Here is a 25233-nt window from a genome sequence, read left to right on the forward strand (position 1 = left end):
CACCCACCCACTGAGACAGTGGGGCTGATCTATTGGGAGCTCACCAAGGCCAGCTGGACTGTGACTGAAAAAGCATGGGATAAAACCAGACTCTCTGAACAAGGCGAACAATGAGGGCTGATAAGAAGCCAAGGACAATGGCATGGGGTTTTGATCCTACTTCATGTTCTGGCTTTGTGGGAGCCTAGCCAGTTTGGATGTTCACCTTCCTAGACATGGACGGAGAGGGGAGGACCTTGGACTTTCCACAGGGCAGGGAACCCTGACTGCTCTTTGGACTGGAGAGGGAAGGGGAGAGGAGTGGGGGGAGGGTAAGAAGGGTGGGAGGAGGGGGAGGGAAATGGGAGGCTGGGAGGAGGCGGAAACTTTTTTTTTCTTTTTCTCAATAAAAAATTAAAAAAAAAAAGACCTTGGAGACCATGGAGGAATGCTCTGTACTGTCTTATTCCTCCTGGGTAGTTCAGTTTGCTTCCTTAGATAATCCCAGGAGCACCTGCCCAGGGATGGGCCCTCCCACATCAATCACTAATGAAGATCACTAATGGTCTCTCAGGCCAGTCTGGTGATTATATTTTCATAACTGAGGTTTCCTTCTTCCCAAATGACTCTAGCCTGTTCCAAGTCCACATGAAAACTAGTCAACACATCATCTTTACTTCTTCTATACATTTTAATTAAAAATTTTTGTGCAGTGTATTTTAGTTGTATCCTTGCCCCTTCTCCAACCTCTCCAGGACCTCCCCAGCCTGCCACATGCCATAATGTTTTTCTCTTAAAAACAACAACAACAAGCACCAAAGAATTAAACACATACACACACACACACACACACACACACACACACACAGAGAGAGAGAGAGAGAGAGAGAGAGAGAGAGAGAGAGAGAGAGAGAGAATATCAACCAAACAAGTCACACCATGTAGTCTGCTTTCTCTTGTTCAGCTCTTTTCTGAGCATGAAGCCTGCCCTGGGTGTGGTCGATATGCCCACTGTCACGAATTTTCTCTCTCACAGCTGTTATCACTTGCAAATCGCTTCTTGGTTACTGATGGGACTTTGTGGCCACTTTCCATTCTCAGTGCTGGGATTTGGTGTGGTTTGAACTTGTGTGGGTCTTGTTCATACTGTTACAGTTTCTGTGAGTTGACCCGTCCACCCCGTTGTGTCTGGAAAATGCTGCCTTCTTGGGGTCATCTTACTCTTGCAATCTTTCTGACTTCTGGGACTCGGGACGGGGGAGTTCACCTTTATTTTTTGATACAGGATTTTACTCTGTCACCTAGGCTGGCCTAGAACTTACTATGTGGCCCATGCTTGTTTTAATCTCATGGCAATCCATCTGCCTCCGCCTCCCAAGTGCTAACATTGTAGGTGTGATTCGTCACACCTTCTTGCTGAGAGTAACATTTTGTTGATTACTTTCTCTGTCTTCCCTTATGTGTAATCGCCCCAGAAACTCTGTAAAGTAAACATTCTTAGTCCCATCTTCTTGATAAAGAAGCTAAAACTCAGAAAGCGTTGAGTTTCCCCCCCAAGGACGGTCTGTGGTAGATCTGAGCCTTTAAACCAGTTCATCTTGTTCTACATTTATAGTTTCTAGGGAAACGAGGGAAGCAAAGAGTAAGGAGGTGGTACCCCCAGATTTTCATAGAAACCCCTCTGTGAAACTGCCAGTGTTGAAAGATAAGTGGGCATGTGCGGCAGTGGCGCAGGCAGATCTTTGTGAGCTCGAGGCCAGCCTGGTCTACAAGAGCTAGTTCCAGGACAGGCACCAAAAGCTACAGAGAAACCCTGTCTCAAAAATAAAAAAAAAAGAAGGAATCTAATTTGGCCTTTAGCTCCTGCTAACAGACAATGGCTAAGTGTGGAAAGTGTGCCTTCTGTCTTCTGTCTGCTCCTTGGTGCTCAAGGAGAGAGAGGTGAATACGTTCCAAGTGTGCTGATGTCCACAGAGGTCAGAGCTGGTATCTAATCCTCTGCTGGAGTTGCAGGCAACTGTGTGTGCATGATGTGGGTGCTGGGAACTGATAGATGAATGTCCATCAAAACAGCAGGACAAGCTTTGAGGTACTGCTCTATCCCTCTAGGCCCCTAGTTGTTACTGTTTTAACAACTTAATGCCCTGCTAGAATTTCTGTGGAATCGCATGGAAATTATGAGCATGATGTTTCATGTTGGGAAGCGCTTGACTCCAGCCCTGAATTCCCTGGAAAATTTAACTTTTTGTGTGAAAATAAATTCCTGCCTCACACCGTTAAGTTCAGTTCTAGACGGATAGGGAATCCAAGTGAGAGAGGAAAGCATTAAAACTCTCAGAATATGACTTTGGCAGCCTGAGACTGGAATCTTATCTGGGGAGGAGGAGATGACAGGCCTCAGGGGTGGGTGGAGTCAGCAGTGGGAGTCTGGGGTTCCTATAGCTCTGGGCTGGGAATAGAACTTTGTTTCTTTTGCATGTGTGTACACACATGGATGGTGGTATATGCTTCTGTGTGTACCTGTGTGTGGAGGTCAGAGGTTGGCATCACGTGTCTTTCTCCATTACCATCTTTCTTATATGTCAAGGCAAAATCTCAGCCCGTCTCTGCCTGCCACATGTTGGGATTACACATGAGTCACCACATCTACCCCATGCTCACGTGGTTGCTGGGCATTTGAACTACAGTCCTCACTTTTGGAGCAAGTGATTTTTTTACCTGCTGAGGTGTCTCCCCAACTCTAGAAACAGACTTTATAGTCAAGATGCATAAATTGCTAATTGTCAAATAATAGATACATAAATTGACTATTAAAACTCAGATTTTTCTCCATAAAAGTAAACAGAGACACAAACTAAAACTTTGAGAAATATTTCAAATAAATATAGCTAATAAAATATTAGTTTTAAAAATATATATAAAGTATGGGAGCTGGAGAGATGGCTCAACAGCTAAGAGCACTTGTTGCTCTTGCAGTTTCAATTCCCAGAACCTACATGATAGCTCATAACCACCTATAACTCAAGTTTGGGGGATCTAAGTGGTCCCCTGGTCATCACGAATATAAATATAGACATACTTACATGTATAACATAAAATACAAATTTTATGTTTTTAAAAATTTAAAAACCACTTATACACATAAAATAAAAAATTGTATGTCTATGCTTGTGTGTGTCTCTGTGTGTGTGTGTTTATAAATAAGAAAGCCACTCACCTTGATAGAAAATGGGAAAAACCGAGAAAGAGACATTCATAGAGAAAGACATACACATGTAAAAGGATGCTCAGCTCCCCAGTTATCACAGAGAATCTCTCTTCACACGGTGCTGGTGAACAGCCGCTGGTGTGGAAATGAACAGGATCTGGTACTGAGTTGGCAAGAAAGTGGGAAACAACTTGTCTTTTAAGACTATGTGCGCTTAGTGATTCTCACAGGTACCCTCAAAATAAAAACTCAGGGAAGTTGAGCATGAAGAGACACTAGCCCACTATAGCATTTGGCTCTGGCAGGCCTTGCTCCTCTGCCCCATTCCCCTGCCTTGCTAAAAACCCATTATATTACCTTTCTAAAGCTAGGCACCAGGTCTGTTCCATTATTTGGCCACTTCTTCCTCCGGAGGCTGACTACCAAGGGGGTTAGCTAATGAAGTATTGAAGCCCAGCAATCGGAAACCAGCTTTGGTTCACCTAACTAACATTCCCAATTAAGCTTAAACACTTCATCCTAACACAGGGCTTCCCCCTTTACCTTTATAAAAAGTCATTTGCCTATGTGTCATGTCTGTCTCCTCTCTAGCCAGAGGCAGTCCTTTGTCCCCTTGGTATAAATATCTCTGTCCCTTTGCCTTGTCCCCTTCTCCTTCACCCTCATCCCCTATCTCCCCTCCACCGCGTCCTAGGCCATGCTAACCAGACCTCCCCTTCTTCTCCTCTTATAAATGACATCCGCAAGGTCATTTGCTGCTGTTTTCTGCCTAAGTCAGAAAGCAGCCACTTTAACTTTTCTTCCTTACTTAATTAAGGATTTCTCTGTGAAAACGGGGGTTTGGGTGTGCCTAATCTGGGGTCTGGAAGGGAACCCCATTGTGTGGGATTCCCCTTCAGAGACCACCATATAAGGAGACTGATACAAAATAATCACAACTGAACTTTCCAAAATAGAAAAAGAAAACCCTTATGGAAGCAATCTAAATGCCACAGAAGAGAGGGTACACAGAGAAATATAAGTACAGTCACCAAAAGGATTATTCTAGAGTCTGAAAACAAAAGCTGCACATAGACTCCTTCATAGGGGTGAATCTAAGTAGCAGCAACGTGAGTGAAGGAAGGCATTCTCCAGGGGACTTCAAACAGCACGTTGCATTCTTCATAAAATTTGAAAATGATACAAAATTAAAATTAAACTAAGTAACACTATCCTGAGTGAGGTAAGCCAGACCCAAAAAGAGGAACATGGGATGTACTCACTCATATTTGGTTTCTAGCCATAAATAAAGGACATTGGGCCTATAATTCGCCATCCTAGAGAAGCTAAATAAGAAGGAGAACCCAAAGAAAAACATATAGGCATCCTCCTGAATATTAACCTTCATCAGGTGAGGAAAGGAGACAGAGACAGAGACCCACATTGGAGCACCGGACAGAAATCTCAAGGTCCAAATCAGGAGCAGAAGGAGAGAGAGCACGAGCAAGGAACTCAGGACCGCGAGGGGTGCACCCACACACTGAGACAATGGGGATGTTCTATCGGGAACTCACCAAGGCCAGCTGGCCTGGGTCTGAAAAAGCCTGGGATAAAACCGGACTCGCTGAACATAGCAGACAATGAGGACTACTGAGAACTCAAGAACAATGGCAATGGGTTTTTGATCCTACTGCACGTACTGGCTTTGTGGGAGCCTAGGCAGTTTGGATGCTCACCTTACTAGACCTGGATGGAGGTGGGTGGTCCTTGGACTTCCCACAGGGCAGGGAACTCTGATTGCTCTTTGGGCTGACGAGGGAGGGGGACTTGATTGGGGGAGGGGGAAGGAAATGGGAGGCGGTGGTGGGGAAGAGACAGAAATCTTTAATATATAAAAAAAATTAAACTAAGTAAAGCTAAATAATACACAATTTAGGAACGCACGTGCTGTGTAAGATAGAAATCTGTCCAGTGTGAGAGTCAGGGAAGTAATAGTCTCTGAGCAGAAGATGTCATATGAAGACACAGAGGGTTGTACGGTAGCCGGAATACTCTGATTTGGGTTTGGGCAATGGGATAGATAGAAGTGTTCTGCTCTTTGGTATACGTCCATACATAAAATACTGTAAACTATGGCGTATCACCTTCCACATCTCTGTCACAATACATGACAAAAGCAACTTACGGAAGGAAAACTTTGCTTTGCTTCAAAGTTTGTGGGTACAGTCCACCACGGCAGGACGGGGATGGCGGCAGGAACATGAGGCAGCTACTCACATTGTGTCTGCTTCAGGGAGCAGAGAGCGGGGATTGTTGGTGACTGCTTGCTTTCTCCTGTTTTCTTTGGTCCAGGACCCCGGGACGTGGAAGGATGCTGTCCACATTTAGGGTCGGTCTTCCCATTTCCTTTAACCTAACCTAGAGATTTTCATTGGCATACCCAGAGGATCATCTTCTAGATGATTCTACTCCAGGTTGGGTTAATATTAACTTTCACAGCTAGCTTTTGCTGAGTCAGTGGGGATCAGGTGCCATGCCCCAGTGATCCAGTTCTGTGACCCTAAGATCCAAGCAGTCAATTAATAAGTAAGAAACCTGGCTCCCCCACATACGAATTTTTATGACCTGTGGTGAGTTGTTCAGTGTGTCTTCGGATTTCTTGGCTATGGAGAAACAAAACCATGGGTTAGTACAAAAGCCAACTAAGCAATAAATGACGAAACCACGGAATGACGCATTGAAATGAGAGGCGTGTGCAGGGTAAAATGGGAATTACAATAGCTTTATTGAGCTATAACTCTCGTCTCATAGGGCTCACTCATTCAAAGTGAATAATTCATTATCTTATAGTATACTCAGAGTTGTGCAATTATTTCTGAACCCTACTTTCGATTAATTTCATCACTCCGACACTCCTGTCCCCATCGCCAGCCATTTCTATTCCCATCCCCCATCAGTACAATCTACATCCATCTCTATGGGCTTGTCCAATCTGGACATGTACTATAAGTAGAATCCTACAATATTTTTAGCTTTTTTAGAACGTAAATCTGTAACAGTGTAGCAGTGTGAGTCTTTACTGCTCCTAACGTTATGCAGCTTAGCAGCCCACACCAGTGGGGAGATAGAGACAGCAGATTCTTTTTTTTTTTAATTTATTTATTAAGGATTTCTGCCTCCTCCCCGACACCGCCTCCCATATCCCTCCCCCTCCCCCGATCAAATCCCCTCCCTCGTCAGCTCAAAGAGCAATCAGGGTTCCCTGACCTGTAGGAAGTTCAAGGACCACCCACCTCCATCCAGGTCTAGTAAGGTGAGCATCCAAACTGCCTAGGCTCCCACAAAGCCAGTACGTGCAGTAGGATCAAAAACCCACTGCGATTGTTCTTGAGTTCTCAGTAGTCCTCATTGTCCACTATGTTCAGCAAGTCCGGTTTTATCCCAGGCTTTTTCAGACCCAGGCCAGCTGGCCTTGGTGAGTTCCCGATAGAACATCCCCATTCTCTCAGTGTGTGGGTGTTCTTAAACAGAATTAGGGAAAGAGGTCCCGGACAGGCTGATCTCAAATTACTTTCACTTTTACCCAAGCTGACTTACTTCCCAGTTCTGGTCCAAAAGAAATGCTCTTTTGGTGGGTTTGTTCCAGCCAGTGACTCTTTCCTCCATGGGGATTTCAGGTTCCCTGCCCTTGCTTCATCCAGCCAAGTCCTTGCTGCTGCTTGAAAAGACCACATAGCCATTTGCGCTTCCTCACACACTGCAAAATCAGTAAAAATCTGCATGGAAGTTCTTCAAACAAAGATTGAGATGTAAGTACCATATGACCCAGGGGTATAGTTGGAATCCTATAGATATTTTCATATTCATGTTTACCACTACAATGTTCACAATGGCTCAGAAGTGAAACCAGCCTAGAAGTTCACAGTTAGAGGAATTGATAAGCAAAATGTGATATATAGATACAATAGAGTTTTAGTCAGGCATAGGGAAAATAAAATCATGCTATTTGCTGAAAATGGATTGAAACAAAGATCATGATATTAAAGAAAATAAGGTAGACACGAAAACGACACATATATATTTTCTCTCATATGGGTAACATGTATATATTATGTATGTAACATACATGATTTATGTATGACATGAGAGTAGAAAGAGAACTATAAGGTAGGATGAAGAAGTCTAAAGAGGGGAGGGGGAACAAGAGAGTGTCCTAGGGACAGGGAAGGAAGACAAAATATGCCATCTCTCATACGTGGAATCTAGACACAAGTGTATCGAGGCTCTCTGTCTCTCTGTTTCTGACATGAAAGGAGAATAGACTACTTGGAGGGAGGAAGCTGACCAGCAAGTGAGGTGGTGGTGATAAACATGAGCAAAGCGCAGTGATTTAGGTGTATGAAATTTTTATAATGAAACTGGTGTTTTATGCTCAGACTAAAGACATTTTAAAAGTTGGGGGAGAGAAACAAAGTGATCAGTTAAACAGCAACAATGAACGGGACCCACAGCCAGGTCTGCCTGCTTCTGAGCCTGGCGCCTTGGTCAATACCCACCTAGTAGTGCCTCCATTTGTAAGAAAATGCTATACCCCCTCCACTCAAAAAAACTTTTTAGAGTGAGGATAATAATTATCTTGATTTCATATAATATCTTTTTTGTTATTCTGAGAAGGCTAATTTGCAATTTCCTTTAGAATCAAGTTGGGTTAAAGGCTTGAATCATTCTTTGGCTGACTAAAGTTGTTCAATATTAAATCATTTATTTCTAAAAAATACTTACCTGTGGGGAGAGTAGCAATTACCACTTCAGAGAAGATGTGTCAGCGAATGAGTAGCAGACTGTTGACTTAAGAGTTAGTAAAACATAAAGAACTCTCTAAGTCTCTAATTATTTGGTGTTGAGCTAAGGACACACTCGCCTGCTCCAACTGCTGTGGGTGCTGGGAGAAAAATGAGGCTGTTTCTTTATGACCACTGGGACAGACTTGCTCTGAGCATCTAGCGGTTTCCACCGCATACCGGAAATAGATGGCAGATAGCAAAGAAATGGTTTGATTTAGTTTAATACATGCATACAAATACACCATGTCTGCTGTTTCCCCCGTGGAGATTGCAGAATGTCTAAATTGATGAGACCGATGTTTTACTAAACAGAGAAATGATTTCCCCTTGGTTGTACATTTATTTGGAGGATGCTACGTTGCTCTGGGAAATACATATATTCCCACAGAGAGACATAAATGGCTGGCCCGTTCTTTCCTAGTTCGCCCCAAGGGAGCTTACGGGGCCTGATTAATCAAGGAAAGCATCACACATTCTTCGACAGTTCAGAAATCCCTGGGGTTGAGTTGAGTTTTAGGTGAAGGGTTCACGTCAGTGCCAAACTGGTTTGCGCCCTCTCATCACTGTCCATACTTGACAAGACCAGCTTTTGTACCCTGCTCACTCTGACAGCCAGGGAATAAGCGCATCTGAGACCTGGAGGAAGAAAACGCCTGGGTGGCACTCCCTGCGAGCACGGGGCTTATTTCTTATTAAATAGCTCCGTGACCTAGTTCCCGGAGCAGCAACTTCAAAAGGAGCCCAACTTCCAAGTTTACGTCTTTGTCCTTGTCCCCCCGCTGCCTTTTCATCGCCAACCTCAGGAACCGGAGTTCCCAAGTTTCTGCCATCCGTCTTCTAAGAAGATAGACAAAGCAGGGCACGGAGTTCAGTGGTGCTTTTGTTCCAAGGTTGCACATTTATCCCAAAGGGATGCTGTGGTTCTCAGTCTGCTCTGAATGAAGTGCAGGGAAGAGAGGCAGTACCTCTTAACTTACTTAATGAAGAAATAGCCGCTTCCCATGCAGAGAAAAACATAGTAGGTGTGGGGCAGGGGTGCGGTTGGGTGCGGTGGGGTGAGGTGGGGGTGCGATGGGGGTGAGGTGGGGGTGCAGTGGGGGTGCGGTGGAGTAGGAGTGGGGAGCACTCTTACAAGCTAGAGTCCGATGATAGGAAAAAAGCCCCTGGCAGGTAATTCACATCTTTGTATGTGGCCTCTGTTTATTCTTACCTGAAGCAGGATGGGCTGTTGATAGTATGGGAACTTAAAGCAGTGAAAATGGACACTTTAACTTTGCAAGATCTGCCACAGCCCAGATTGTCTCTAAAACTCACTAGAACACGGGCACACCGAGAGGAGGGCTTTGTTTGTTTGTTGGGGTTTTCTGTTTGGTTGGTTTGTTTTGCTAATTTTTTTTATATTTTTTTGTATTTTGAGAGATAGTTTCTCTGTGTAACAGCTCTGACTGACCTGGAACTCATTTTGTAAATTGTAGAAGTAACTGGCCTCAAACTCACAGAGATCTGCCTGTCTCCGGCTCCCAAGTGCTGGGATTAGAGGTGTGCGCCACCACTGCCTGGCAAGAACAGGGTTCTTGTAGCCTAGAATTTACAAGTCTTTTGGGAAATTACTAAGTGAATGGCTAGGATTGCCATCACCCTGCCTCAACTGCAGATACCATTGCTATAAAGAAGAGCCCCTCTTGGCCCGTCCCTTGGCACAGAAGCCCATCACTACCATAGCCAACAACGTCTCTGTCACTACTAGTTCTGCTCATTGCTCTGATAGCTATCACAATTTTTTTTTTTCTGGCAAGAAATTCACATTCATGTCTAAATTGGATTCCACGCTAATCTCAATAACCCTATGAAGCTTGGGGCTACCCCTCCCATGTTACATACAAGGACACTAGAGTTTGCAGAAGTAACCTGCTTAGAGTCTGAAAATAGCAAAGTCAGAGTCTCAGCATACTGTCACTATCATTATTATGCTACTCCTAAGATGTAAAAGGGAGCATGATGTCACTCCCATGAGAGGATCTAAATGGAAACAAAATGTTCATTTGCCAGGAAAACACATCCCTGACCAGCCTCACCCTGAGCCAAGCACTCCCACTATAACGCTGCCTCTTATTGCACCAAGGCTGTCCGTTACTACCGTGGTCTATTGGAACTCACTTGGATTTTATAGCCCATGACCACATGCTTGATTAGATTCTCAGTTATTATATGTGTCAGGTATGGAAATCTTATTTTCCCTGTAGCAGAATCTGTGTCTTCCATCATAGGTTGAGCCATTACTAGAACATTCATGAGAAGTCAATAACTTGGAATTAGTCTCCACAAGCTTAAAGACTGTAAATCATTCCTGATGCTACATCCTTATTGATTTATTCTTGTAAATAGTTAGGAACTAGATTGTTCCTGCCATGGAAGTGACGCCACTTCACCATCTAACTATTGCAAGCTCACATTATGACTTTATTGGTGATTTATATAGTCAAATGTCTTCTAGAAAGGAGCTGTCATACCATTCTACATGGGCACACAATATGAACCCTCCTTGGTATTTTACGTACTGAAGGGATCAGTGGTCTGCAGCAGATAACAAAACAAACAAAAAGTAAACACATCTCTTACAGCATAGTGCAAAAGAAGGCAGACTGGGATGTGTGTCCTTGGAGAAGGCATAATGGGAAAAGACAAAAACAACCGTTTCTCGTCCTCCTCTGTAGAGCTCTATCCTTTCTATCCTCTGGCTCTTTCATTCTTTCCATGCCCTTCCAAGGCGCTCCCAGAACCTTGAGTTGGGGAAGAAATGCAGGCTTCTTGGGGAGACAAGTTCTAACATAGACTTGTTTCCTGAATGTTACAATATTCACCTACCAGGAAGGATATGCCTGCTGATGCAACCATGGCAAGATGGTTAAGGAGGTAACCAACTGTCTTCTGATTGGATTTGAAGACCATTCCAGAGGAGGGCGTTTGTGCCTGGCCTGGTACTATAAACCTGGTTTGGCCAAAAGCCCATGTCTGAGAGGTGGGACATATACTGTTGTTGGCTCAATGGTCATATTGTCAGATGGATTTCTAGATATTTATGCTTACACTCAGATATTTGTGCCACTCTCCATCTTGGCCAAAGAAGCTTCTTTGATAATTGGGTAATAGTTAATGCTGAGATTAAAAAATGGTTAAAGAGCTAAGAATAAGTGACTGTATGTGCTTAGTCATAGAGAGATCATGACTATTTAACAAACCTGACAACTCCTATTTATTTCCAAGCTCCTGTCCTAGTCCAAAGCGCCATGTTCTTCAGTCTAATAACTGATTGACTGACTGACTGACTGACTGACTGGCTGACTGACAGACTGACTGATTGAAGGAAATTGCCTCCTCACCAACCTCTTGCCTCCACTGTTACACCCTACAGACTATTCTTTATGCAGCAGGAACAGTGAGGCCACTGAAACTGGAGTCTAGTTGTGCCACATCTCTGTTTGAAAATATTCAATGACTTCCCAGGGAATGTCAAAGTCCTTGCAGGGGCCCACAAGGCCCTCTGTGATCTTGACTCTGTCACTTCGATTATTTTCTTTCATTTGTTCAACTCCAACTCCAATCATCTCCTTGATTTCCCTAAATATATCAAATTCATTTCAATAAGAAGTGCTTAAACATCCAGGTGACTTACTCCCTAATTTTGTTCAGTCTCTGCTTGGATTTTGCTTTTGGGTCTTCCTTGACCCAACCTCACCCTCTATTCCCTATTCTCTATTCACTGTCTGCTCTATCACTGGATTTATTTTTGTCATTGCATGTAACATCATACATGTGTGTGTATGTGTTCTTTTGTCTGCCCAACATTACTATAATCTCTATTGAGGCTGTGATTTTATGTTGCTTTTTGTTTACCAACTTCAAGAATTGTGCATAAAGCGGCTGTAAAAATTTGCACTCCCACCAGCAATGGAGGAGCATTCCCCTTACCCCACATCCTCTCCAGCATAACCTGACATCAGTGTTTTTGATCTTGGCCATTCTGACAAATGTAATGACAAGATGGAAGGAATCTCAGAGTTGCATTTGCATTTCTCTGATGACTAAGGATATTAAGCATTTCCTTAAGTGTCTTTCAGCCCTTTGAGATTCATCTGTTGAGAGTTCTCTGTTTAGGTCTGTACTTCATTTGTTTTATTGGATTGTTTGTTCTTTTGATGTCAAGTTTCTTGAGTTCCTTGTATATTTTGGAGAACAGTCTTCAGTCCAATGTGTGGTTGGTTGAAAATCTTTTCCCAATCTGTAGATTGCCGTTTTGTCTTGTTGACCATGTCCTTTGCTTTGCAGAAGTTTCTCAGTTTCAGGAGGTTCCATTAATTAATTGTTGCTCTCAGTGTCTGTGCTACCGGGGTTATATTTAGGAAATTGTTTCCTGTGCCAACATGTTCAACTGTACTTCCTACTTTCTCTTCTATGAGGTTCAGTGTGGTTAGTTTTATGTTGAGGTCTTTGATCCATTTGGACTTGAGTTTTGTGCATGGTGATAGATATAGGTCTATTTTCATTTTTCTACATGTTGATATCCAGTTATGCCAGCACTGTTTGTTGAATATGCTTTCATTTTTTCCATTTTATATTTTTAATGTCTTTGTCAAAAATCAGGTGTTTGTAGGTGTGTGGATTGTTATCCAGGTCTTCAATTCTATTCTGTTGGTCCTCCTGTCCATTTTTGTGTCAATACCAAGCTATTTTCTTTAAGGTAGTTCTATAGCAGAGTTTGAAGTCTAGGATGGTGATGCCTCCAGAAGTTCTTTTGTTGTACAGGATTGTTTTGCTTATCCTGTATGACAATTTCTCAGGAAATTGAGAAACAATCTACCTCAAGACCTAGCAATAATGCTGTTGAGTATAGACCCAAAAGATGCTCAATCATACCACATGGACAAGTGTTCAACTATGTTCATAGCAGCATCATTTGTAATAGAAAGAACTGAACCTGGAAACAACCTAGAGGCCCCTCAACTGAAGAATGGATAAGGAAAATGAGGTACAATTACACAATGGAGTACTACATAGCTGTAAAAAAAAATAATGACATCTTGAAATTTGCAGGCAAATGGATGAATCTAGAAAAAAACCATATTGACTGAGGTAACCAAGACTCAGAAGACAAATATAATATGTATTCATGTAAACAGAGACTGCTCGTTTGTTTCCCAATCACCCAGATGCAAATAATCGCACAGAAACTATGCTAACTCTTACATCTTAAATTGCCCCATTTTTATTAATCTGTGAATCACCAGAGGCTGAAGCCTACTGGTAAGGTTCTGGGTTGGAGGCTGGTGTCTATCTCCTCCGGCAGAAACATGGCATCTCTGTGACTCAGCCTACTTTCTCTCTATATCTCTGACCGGATGTCCTGCCTGGCTTAACTTTACTAAGCCATTGGCCGAAACAGCTTCTTTAATAACTAATGGTAATAAAACATATTCATAACATACAGAGGGGAATTCCACATCATATTCACTCATAAGTGGCTTTTAAACATAACAAAAAAAACCAAAAGCAAACAAACAAACCTACAGGCCACAACCCCAGAGAAACTAGACAACAAGGAGGATCCTATAAGAGACATACAGGGATCTACATAGGAAGGTGAAAAAGACAAAATCTCCTGAGTAAACTGGGAGTGTGGGCTCACAGAAGAGGGCAGAAGGGAAGAGGGGAGGAAGGGAGGAGAGAGGAGAAAAATGTATAGCTCAATAAAAACCATTTTAAAAAAGAATTGTGCACATTGTGAAGTAGAACTTTCATTAATATTTATGGGATGAAGACCTCATTTCCTAAAAGAGGTTGTCTTCCTTGTCTTCTTTACTGGATTTAGAATCACCAAGGAAACACACTTCTGCGAGTGTCTATGAGGGAAGTCTGACTGTGAACGTGGGTGGCACTGTTCCATGGGGGCCCTGGAATTTTTTTTAAAAAAAAAGGAGAAATCAAGATGAACAATAGCCTTCATAGATCTCTGCTCCCCAGTGGTGGGTATGATGTGACCGACGGCTTCACACTCCAATTGAGATGACGACCCCTCCGTGACAGACTGCACCCTCAAACTGAACCCAAATAGAGCTTTCCTTTCTTAAGTTGGTTTTTGCCACAGTAATAAGAAACATAACTAATAAAAAGATGATTCTTTTTTTTCTCAGAATAGGGAAACTTATTACTGTGCTTCCACTGTCAAAGTTAGGATGTTAGGATCTTGGTCTTTCCTTCTTGCCTTTGTACAGGGCCAAAAGGGACACGTTGGCTACTTTAACAACCTTAAAGCAAACTCCAGGAATATCACCTACAGCATGACCCTTTCGACCAAATCCAGCAACCAGAACTTCATCGTTTTCCTCAATGAAGTTCAAGCAACCATCATTGGAGACGAAAGCTGTGATCTTTTTGCCATTCTTGATGAGCTGCACCCTGACACACTTTCTGATAGCAGAATTTGGCTGCTTGGCTTCAACTCCTACTTTTTCCAGCACGATTCCCTTGGCATGAGAGGCACCTCCAAAAAAATTGGCCTTCAGGGCTGTGCCCAAGTGGGCTTTCTTGTATTGTTTGTCATGCCACTTCTGGTCCCGTTGGTGGCTGCGGAGCTTCCTGGCAGTACGGAGACCATGACACTTGCCCATCTTGCCGATGCCACGGGTCCGAGAGAAAGAGCAAAAAGATGATTCTTAAAAAAGAGATAAGACCTAACTAGTCATATAAAGAGGGGGGATTATTTTTTCCTTTAAAAACTTTATTTATTCTTTGAGAGCATCATACAATATTTATCATAGTCTTTCCTATCTCCTAACTCTTCCACGATCCTTCCTCCATCCTAGCTACCTAACTTTATGTTCTTTTTCTCTCTTTGGGGGGCAGAGGTGGGAGGTAGAAAAAAAACATTAAAAAAAGGCACTAAAAATCATGGAGTCCACTTTGTGTTGACCGTCTGTCTTCTCCTGGGCATGGGCCTACACTGGAATGTGGTTGATAAACCCAGTCCCGCTCCACTGAAGGAAATGTCTTCCAGACTATAATCTGTAAATGACTTATTGGCTAAGGGTGGGACTTTGTGCTCATGTCATGTCCGCATGCGAGGGTTTCTGACTGGCTTGAGTTTGTACAAGTCTTATGCTCATGCGTGCTCTCACTGTGTGTATCTTCCCTGTGCTGTCTGAAAGATCCTGCTTCTTTAAACACACACACCATCTCTGGCTCTCACAAGATTTGCCCCCTCTTCAGCATGGATCTCCAAGTCTTGAGAGGAAGGGTATAATAAAGTCATCTCATTCAGGACTGAACACTCCAAAGTCTCTCACCAGCCAGGCAGTGGTGGTGCACACCTTTAGTTCCAGCACTTGAGAAGCAGAAGCAGGTAAGTTTCTGAGTTTGAGGCCAGCCTGGTCTACAGAGATGGTTCCAGGATAGCTAAGGCTACACAGACAGACCCTGTCTTGAGAATAAACAACACCATTTCTCACTCCTGAATGTTTTTCAGTTATGGGTTTCTGTGTTAATTGCCATCCACTGATCTGTAGGTATAGAAATATGTCATTATTAGTTGTTTTATTGCTATTTTCATTTAGCAGAATAATAGTAATAAATTCTCCCCTGAGCACACAACTTACCTAGTCTCTTAGGCTCATTAACAGTATCAGGCATGGGTTCCACTTTATGGAGCGGGCCTTGACTCTAGTTTTTTTTTTAAGTGGTTGGTTGCACTAAATCTCATGTCACTATTTCGTCAGTGCATGTATCTTGTAGGTAGATTGCTATTGCAGTTTGCAGAGTTCGTAGTTGGGTAAGATTGATTCTGAACGGAGCAAACAGCAACTCAAAGTCATAGAAGTCTAAGGGAATATGGCAGATTCAGAAATGTAAGGAATTCCTAATAGTGTGGAGGGCTCTCTCTATTCATTTCCACACCAATTTGAATATGTTTTGCAAAATGGAACCCTTTACTTCTAGAGTTACTAGATTTTCATCTGACTTGTTTTAGGGCTGTGATTCCCAACCTTTGAGTCGTGACCCTTTTGGAGGGTGCATATCAGATATTCACATTATGATTCATAACAGTAGCAATATTACAGTTATGAAGTAGCAACAAAACAATGTTGTGGTTGAGGGTCCCTGCAACATGAGGAGCTGTATTTTTTTTAAGGAATACAGCACCAGGAAGGCTGAGAATCACTGCTTTAGGGGCAAAGCCTTGGGGACTAAGAAGGCTGATGTTAGGTCCTCCCCTTTAGTTGAAGAGCTCCCACCTGAAGAATAAAAACCCCCAGGTGAGGGGCAGAGAAGAAGGAGAGTGCAGAGGAAGGATGAAGGTGGGGCTCTCAGATGGGGGGGGGGGCAACTAATCACTCCGGAAAGGCAGGGCCAGGAAACCATGTTTGGCAGGTAACGGGCTTCTACCTCTGTGACTCAGCAGCCTGCAGCTCAGCATCCTAGCCGAGTCCCCAAGGCCTGATGAGTGAGGTTGTGTAAAGCTCACTGAAGCACATTGCAAAACAATTCAGCATCCCAGCCAGCTGCTTTAAAACCGGGCTCAGAACTAATCCAAAAAGAGAGTGTCTTGATCCAAGTTCACAATGCATGTGAATCAGTCACCAGCATCTGCCAGGAGGCCCTGCCTCTATGTAAACTGGAAAACCACCACAATTCCGTTGGGTGCAGCCTATTCGTAAAGGGCCACTGGCTTCCAAAGACCTGCAACCTCCACCGTGAAACTGCTTCGTGCTTTTCTTGGTTTTATTCATTGAAGCGTCTCACGGTGCATTCCCAGGGTGGAATATTTACCTCACTGGGTGTAGGAAGCTCAGAGAAGCCAAGTCTTTATTGCAACCACCCAGCAAGTCACTTCCTGAGACCAGAATTGAGACCCAGATCTCCCAGCCCTATTATGGTCACTGGATGGTGACTCCGAGAAGAGCAAGGGCCGTGCAGCCAGTTTACATGGCAACTGCAGCAGGCAAAGAAGATGAGCAGGCGTGGGGGTGGAACCCTTGGAAGCTGTCAACACAGCATGAGAAACAAAGCACTCATTTTGCAGGAGGTGTATTGGTGCTTTGGATTTCCTTTCTCTTTGAAAATAAAAGGCAATATTATTTGGATTTGTGATGGAGTGATCAAGTAGATTATACACATATTTGAAGTTTTCTTTTCTTTATTTATTTGTATTTTAAGTGCATTGCCGTTTTGCCTGCAAGTTTGTCTCCGAAAGGGAGTCGGATGCCCTGGAACTGTAGTTACAGACAGTTGTGAGCCACCATGTGGGTGCTGGGAATTGAACCTGGGTCCTCTGGAAGTGTTCTCAACCACTGAGCCATCCCTCCAGTCCATAATTTCTAAAATCTGCTGGATTTCCCATTGTTTGACTGAGTAAAGAGAGAGCCAGAAAGACACACTGAGTTCCTAGGTCAAGCAGTTAGTTCATGACAAAGCAGGATGGGGCCCTTGTATCTCAAGAACTGAGAAGTGACCGTCCATTCTCCTAAATGCCAGTCACTCCTTGCCTTGTCACACCTTGAAGCAGAGTTATCACCCCCTTAAAACAGTAGGTCACTCCTCCTCATAAGGTTCCTGCCCTTGGCCCTGAGACACCCTTTAGATACCATGCTGAAAGGGTGGGCATCGCCCCACGCAGACGTGTCACCGAAGACTTAACATCGGGACTTTTCACTCACTTGATCTTGGAGCCAAAATTAACAGAGCCATAAAAAGAAATGCTGGAAAAACCAAGAGATTCTTCAAGAGGCATTTGCAGGGAGCAAGGAGTCTGCACGGTCGCAGCCAGGCCCACTTGGGGCAAGTGTCTGAGGGAAACATGTTGGGAACTGTGCTCTCAGGCTTTTGGCCTTCTCTCCTATTGAGTGATGGTCATGGCTCTTGGCAGAGAAGATGCTGCCAATAGGAGGCTCTCCCAGAACTCACCCACCAGGTGTTCTTCCCATCAGCCACATCGGCTGGGCAGGGAGTGGCTCAGCCAGGGCACTGGGATGGGCAAGAAGGTGTAACTCTCTTCCCTGCGGTCCAGGTGTCAACAGATGGGATATAGATCTGCCCCTCCCTTCACAAATAAATAGAACTTTAATAGACTGAGTAATCCCACACGGGATAAACCAGACTGCTGGTTACATCAAGTTGTCCAGCCAGGGTCAGACTTATTTGGTCCTGTCATAGATCCTCTCATAATTCTTGTGAGGGTTGATTTTCCAGATTCGAGCTTCCCACCATGTAGCAGAGAGATTGGTCCCCCTATCCACTGGAGCTATGTGCTTCTGAAGTTCATTGGCAAGTGTTCCACCTCCTGGTCCTACAGCATTTAAGCTTGTGGTTCCACACAGGTGCAACAAAGCGCAGTTGAGCCCTCCCATTCAGGCCCAGGAAGCATCGAAAGTGCCGCTGAGATGCCTTCATGAAGGAGAATGCTTGCTTCCCTGATGGAAAATGCATCCTTCCAGGACCTTCCCATCTCCTCCTAAGTTCCTCCTGACCTCAGCCTAATGTAGAGAGAAATAAGCTCTTGGGTCAGCGTCCTCTTTCTCTTATCTGCCTTTCAGTATAAGGCCTCTGGTAAGATGGGTCCCAACAAGTGTAAAGGGTGGGCGGATCAGGGCCAGGTAGACCAGTTGTCTTCTACAGCTGCCAATGGCAGAGTGTACAAGGTCAGCTTAAGAAAAGTATCATTCAGGAAGCCTGGGCTTTAAGGTGCTTGTTAGGTGTCATCTAACCTTTCCAAAGCTCAGTTTCTCCATCCATTAAGTGAGGCTGGCAATACCATTTCTGCTCTGCCAGTTGTTAAAAGTTATCATAAACAGAGGTTTTCACAGACTTACGGGTATTTTCCGGAAAGCGGTGGCCTCTGTGCGCTGGTGAGCAACCCTAGTGTTCAGACAACTGGACTGACTCAGCCACTCCTGCCCACTGCTCTCTGCTGAGCAATATCTTGGAAAGCAATTGCTCTCTGAGTTCACATAGCTAACAGCAAGCACTGTTGGAAGAAGAAAGGGACTGGGTCCCAACGAGGCAACTCACTTGTCCCAGTTCATGATGGTGGTCCCCTCACCCAGCGGGAAGTAACTCTAACTGAGACAGCACAAATTCAGGCATGCCCCCTGGTTGATAAGATCCTTCTGGGCCTTTGAGCTTGAGTAGACTGAACACCCGCTGAGAAGCCATGGGGCTGACAGTTCTCCCCGTCTGACTACACCTTGATCTTGTAGCAGGAGGGCTGAAGTCTTTGGCTTACACAAGAGCGGTTTCTCTGCACAAGGTCACTAAGGGGTCAGCCGTCAACTCCTAAGCTAGAGAAATTCACCTCTGATTTGAGTCTCCAGGTGTTTTATCTACCACACAATGAATTAGCACTTTTCGCTGAGCAATGACTCCTGGGCCCTTTAGAGCTTGCATTAAGCTCCCTGACTTAATCACTCTCCCGTCTAATGGAAGCAAAAGCCGTTTAAGTGGTCACAGCTGCCAGGAACTTAGCTAAAAGAGTGAAACTTTCTGAGCAGGTCCCGCAGTAGCTGCGCTAATCTTCGGCCCCGCCACCCTCCCCCGCGCGAGTCTCAGGCTTGTTTTGACAGCACTGGAGCTGGGTCTCATGAGAACAGCAGCAAGTACCTTTCCCTTTCCACGCTTGCACTGCTTCAGCCCATTGCTCGCCTCGGGGGCAAGGAAGAAACAATCAAGCATTGTCTTGCTCTGGACTGGTGTGTCAGAGCCTCTTGGAATAAATATTATTTGCCTGGGAGGGGAATTGGCTGCAAAGACAGTGAAATAAGTAAGGGCTGGGCGGAGGGGAGGGAGGGCGGCGATGTTTGGGTTTGGTTTATTATTAGTTTACTCTTTTTCTCCTGTAGTTCTGCAGATTGTTTTCCTTCCTGACAGACCATTAAGCATAAAATCCGTGCTGCGCAGGGCCTCTGCCAAGGAGAAACACAAAGAGATTTTTCTGAAGCATGTGTCCTTGGGTTCGCAAAGGCCCTTGTTCACTCCCTCGCCAGCTCTGGGCAAGAAAAAGGTAAGCAATCTACTGAGTTACCTAGGATGAAAAAGACATTCTGGAATCTTCCACTTGCCACCCAGCTCCCGCCTCCTCAACAACCCAGTGTGGAACCTGATGTGGCTGACAGCTCTGCCCTTTATTCCTCAGGGTTGGAAGGTCGGCAGCTACAACAGCCTCTGGTGTCGACTGGACAAGTACCCCAGGCAGCAGGCCTACTCCGTCTCTACTGATCTTCACTAAAGGCTGAATGCCGCCCTCCCCAGCCCTTTATTCCGAAGAGATCCAAAACTCTCTAGACTGAAGAATTAAGGCTAAACGGTCAATAGGCAGACACTTGGTGTTTCACTCTACCTAGGCCAAGCCCTAGCCATCTCAGACAAAGTAACACAGAGAAAGCACAGAGGTCTGCTCCTCCGTACAGCCACAGCGCTGAGGTCAATGAACTCCCCCCTCTGTTGTGTGCAATCAAAACTCCCCTTCCTGATATGCTTCAAGCAAAATCCCAGTGTTCCCCGGGGAGTGCAGGGGGAAACAGGTTGTCTAATCATCAGCTGTAATAGCCACTAATTATGGAGAACTTGCCACCTGCTGGCCGCGGTGCTAAATACTTTCCGTATAACCCTTTACCAAAAGAGATTGGTAAGCCCCTGAGAGCTGTGCTTTTATTAGTCTCATTCTGTGGATAGGAAGCTAAAGCCAGGACAGCTAAAGTACTCGTGAAGACCATACAGATCCTATAAGAAGGTTTCCAATGCATTATCTACTCCCAATCCGGACCTCCTTAGAGGTCTTCCTAAAAGTGGGAATGGATTTGGAGGACATTGGTACCCCAATACACCCAGACCATGCCATTGCTAATAAAGGGGTTCAATCTGTAGCTGTGACAGCCTTGGGAAAATGGCACCAAAACTCTGGCTTTGCAGATGTATGACTTGGGTCAACCATCAGCGTGCGAGGAATCTCATGTTCCCAGAGGGCAGAGACCCTGTCTGTGTACTTAGCTTAATTATTTCTGTATACAAAATAATTCCATGCCATGCTCAATGCCACGCACAATTAGGGATTTAATACATGCTTTTCTGGGGGAGATAAAGATCTCATCATCTCAGCCAGCAAAATAAACACTGCCTCCCTTCTCCCAGAGAGGAACAAAGAGCCACAGGAGGCTGTGACACCCCAGGCAGCTGGCACAGTTGTGCAGACAGCATAGGTAGGTGAGTTGCACACCTGGGTTTGGAGTCTGACTCAGCTACATACTAACCGGCCCCTGGGGAGAGGCCACTGACTTCTGCAAGGCCCAGTTCTCCTGAATGGGGGACAAGGTCACACAGCACCTACCTCATATAGGTTACCGTGAGACTTAGATGAGAAGATGCAGGGAGGCACCTCATAGAGGGTGGGTATTTCACATCAGTTTCCTTCTTCATACCCAGGAATCTGTCTTCTTCCTTACCCAGAGATCTTAGCACTGAAAACATTTTCATTACATCCTGCGACACAGTGGCTTGTGGATGCTGGAGCTCTGGCCAGGAGCAAGGACCTTCACTTGAGGGCCTGGATCTTCATTGGTTCTTCTCGGCGCTGGAGACATTCCCACCAACATGTGCTACTGATGGCCCGCCATGTTGGCTGGCATGCTACCACTGCTCTTGTCCAGACTTGGGTTTCCAGGGGCTTGTCTGAAAGCAGTCTGCAGCTTTTAAGATGCGGAGATCACACAAGTGGGGTTCAACAGCCGCTGAGAGCACACTGTGGGTGACTCATAGAGCTGCTTCTTTATCATATGGTGGACATCAGGAAATCTTTCTGCCCAGCCCTACCAGTTCCAAAAGGGGACCCATCCAGGGTCCTCAAGATGCAGGCTGGAGGGGAAAAAATAAAGAGGCTAAACTCTCTCCTCAGTCCCTGCAACATCTGATTTCTGAGTTCCTACTACAATAAACCCTGCACCTAAACAGATAATGTCTCCCTACCACAGAACAATAGGAAAAGGAAAAGCAGTTTTTCTATGTCTTATACTGGCTCACTGGATCCACACAACAACACATCAGACAGGACTGCCATTCCCAGCCTGCAGGTATCTTGGAGGAGGTAATCTCAATGACTGCCTAGCAAACAGTAGAGGAAGTAGCCATGGCCTTGCTGTAAGCACAGTTCTCTGTCCTCCTGCCCTTGAGTCCAAGAACTAACCTCTATTCCTAGTTCTTCCCTAGCGCCAGCAGGGCTTCCTGGAGTCAGCATGAGGGGGATTTCCCCAGAGCCCTGAGTTAAAGGAACATTGATGCGGTCACATGTATGAGGCAAAGGCTAGGTTCTGAACGTTGGGAAGCCTACATTCAAGTCCAGCTATTGTCACGTGGAAGAGCATGTGGTCTGAAATCATTACTCTCCGTGCCTCAGTTTCCACTTCTGCCAAATGAACAAGAACACATCAGCTAACACGCACAAAGCGTCTAGCACTCTCCATGCGGGTCCGGAATGATGGAGGGGCATTGAGATGATTGCTGACCGTCCCTCTCTGTGTTTTGTGGGACACAAAGGAGATGGCAGGTGTGAAAACATGTTGTAATTAGCAAACGTGAAGGGTGGACATTCATGGGCTGAGAGGAGAATCTGAAAAACGCTTGGCTTCTTTTTTTTTTTTTTCATTTCTTTCTTAAAATATATTGTATTTATTCTTTGAGAATTTCACACATATATATATGCTGTATTTTGGTCATCTCTACCCTCTTTTCTGCCTCTCCAACTCTTCTTGCACCCCCACCCTGGTTCCCTCTCAGCTGTGTGTCCTTAGATTTTTTTTTTTACTAACACATTTAATCCAGCTAATGCCGCCTGTATCTGCGGACGTAGGGCCATGAGCCAGAGCATGGCAACCTGTCAGGTGCCACATACCTGAAGGAAACTGGCTTGCAAGCTTCAACAGAAAGCACCGAAATACTTTCCCCAAAGCAGCTATTTGTCATGTGCTTCTATTTCATTTTTATGTCCAATGTGGCTGTTCGCCTTCACTTGTGTGTACTCAGTTATCACAAACCACAGGCACTGTCTCATGTACATAGCTTCTGAGTGTCTTAGTATGAACAGAGAAGACAATTAGGCTCTGTCTCTCCTTCTCGACTAACCCAGATGCAAGCCTTCGCAAAGGTCTGGGAGAAGCAGGCCGGCAAGGGATTCACTGCCGGCTGCCAGGCATTAGTGGTTGCCCTCCCAGGCCACTGTAGGCTGCCAAGAGCCCATTAGTGGTTGCCCTACCAGGCATGGCATGCCACCCCTCCATACCTTCTAGCAAAAGCTCCTTGGACTGTCTCTCACTGAGTTCAGGATGGTGTCTGACCAGATTGCCAAGCATGAGGGACTAGGTGTAACCCAGTGCAGGGTCAAGCTGGACACGGTGTGTAAGGGAAGTATCTTAGTACAACCACTGCCTTAGGAAGCTCAGTCTTGCTGGTGGGATAAGATCAAGGGAAGAGGAATGAAGAGAGAAGCTCGAAAGGCAGTAATGTAACAGAGGGTGGGTGTAGATGTTACTAATAGAGTAGAGAGTGATGGACAAGAGCTGGAGCAGGCAGGCAGGAAGAGGTCCGCTAGTGGGGCCTCGGCAGCTGTGTAGGAGTTGCACTGGGAGAAGGGAGATGGGCATCTTGGAGGTAGGAAACCATTAGGGCTATTCACAGGGAGAAACAAAACCAACCTAAGGGTGGCAGAGAGACGCCTTCCTCCCAGCCTGCTCACCGCTTTGTAAGAGCCCGGGAAAGAATTCCTCAAGGACACGGAGGTCATTTGAAGGTGGTTGGGTTCCTCCTATTCTACTGTTCACATACATAGTTTTATGGGAGCCTTGGTGACTCCTTCAAACTCCGTCTCCTCACCAATAAAGTGGGGTGGTGATTCCTGTTCAGCAGAGTGGATTAAAGGGAACTAGGAGAATGGAGGGTGATGTTCCTTTTCACATAGCCCAGGTTCCAGTCAGTGTTCTCTCTTTCTCTCTCCCCCGCCCCCCCAATGCTCATCTCTTCCCAAGGCTTTAGAGGTTAGGTTGCTTTGTCCACCTCTCCTCTGGCTAAGTTTTGCACGGTGGCTAAGCCGAGTCTCCTGGAGGGCCTGTGTGCTTCTCCTGCTCTTGGCAGTGACTTACATACAGCTGATGCCTGATATAGTTGCTTAGGCCCACCTTCCCAGAAAGCCACGTGCACCCCAGTCATGGTTGAATCTAGTAAATGCCCACCCACCCCCAAAGCTCAGGGGCTCTGAACAGATAGGGCTTTCTGAATGGAGAAGTTGTCTGTGTGTGTTGGGGTGTGTACCCTGCTCTCACCGTGCCACTCTCTTGAGGGGACAAAAGGGTGGGTATGGCCAGGCTGTCCCAGAAGACACTGGTGGCCTGGTAGGGAGCTGCCCAAAACTGACGGAGCATGTCAGAGGTTGATCGGAGAAGGAAATGAGCCTGCTGACCTCTGCAGCCTAGCATTAGGGACTGCATTTGTAAACAGAACAAAGGAAGGAGGTTGCTAGGTTTGCAGATAAACAAACAACCCACTGAAAATGATTTGGGAGGAAGGAACATTTAATCAATCAGCCCCGAGGGACAGCAGCACTGCCTTACAATGTTCCTGTGCCTGGTTTCAGGCCACTGAGTCCAAGTTTCTGCCACAGACTCCGGTTTCCAAAGAGCTCCGTAATTGTTTTCTACCTGTGCCTTGCCCAAACCACTGCCAGGCGTGCAGAGCTCTTCTTCCAACCCAACCTAGATATAGAGAAGCGTGGGAGGGGAGGCCGGGGCAGCTTTGAGCCAGGGAGCCTTTGGAGGGTCCCGGGGGCCACAGGTCTGCTGAGAGCTCTGAGGTTCCGTGGGGAGCAGGAGCAGAGGGGTGTAGCTCCCTGAAACTCTTTAGCCTGGACATTTGCTGGGCTGTCCCAACGGCAACACTTCTCCAGAGCAGTTGTGGGGCCAGGTCACGGCACTGGGCTTGGGCTTGGGAAGATTGCTAGAGACGGGGCAGTGCCTGCGCTGGCATGGGTGTCTTGAACAGTGTGAGCAAGGTGTGAGCGCGCAGGCATCGCATCCTGAGTAAGTGCGTTATGAGTGTGTGCACCGGGGGAGGGGGGGGGACGACAATGTTTATGCGAAGGTATGAGGTGCATTCTTGGAAACAGTAGTCTGAAGGGGGACCCTACTAGAGAATTCTAAA

General features: G+C 45.4%; 1 protein-coding gene across 1 annotated transcript; it reads right to left on the reverse strand.

Annotated features, from left to right (window-relative positions):
• Positions 1–14243: 14243 nt before the first annotated feature.
• On the reverse strand, positions 14244–14700 carry LOC142847232 (small ribosomal subunit protein uS12-like). Its single transcript, XM_075967957.1, has one exon. It carries the CDS (start codon positions 14673–14675, stop codon positions 14244–14246), a length of 432 nt encoding a protein of 143 aa, XP_075824072.1. The 5' UTR covers positions 14676–14700.
• Between the last annotated feature and the right edge of the window lie 10533 nt (positions 14701–25233).

This window comes from Microtus pennsylvanicus, chromosome 3 (genome assembly GCF_037038515.1).
Source record: "Microtus pennsylvanicus isolate mMicPen1 chromosome 3, mMicPen1.hap1, whole genome shotgun sequence".
Taxonomy (NCBI): domain Eukaryota; kingdom Metazoa; phylum Chordata; class Mammalia; order Rodentia; family Cricetidae; genus Microtus; species Microtus pennsylvanicus.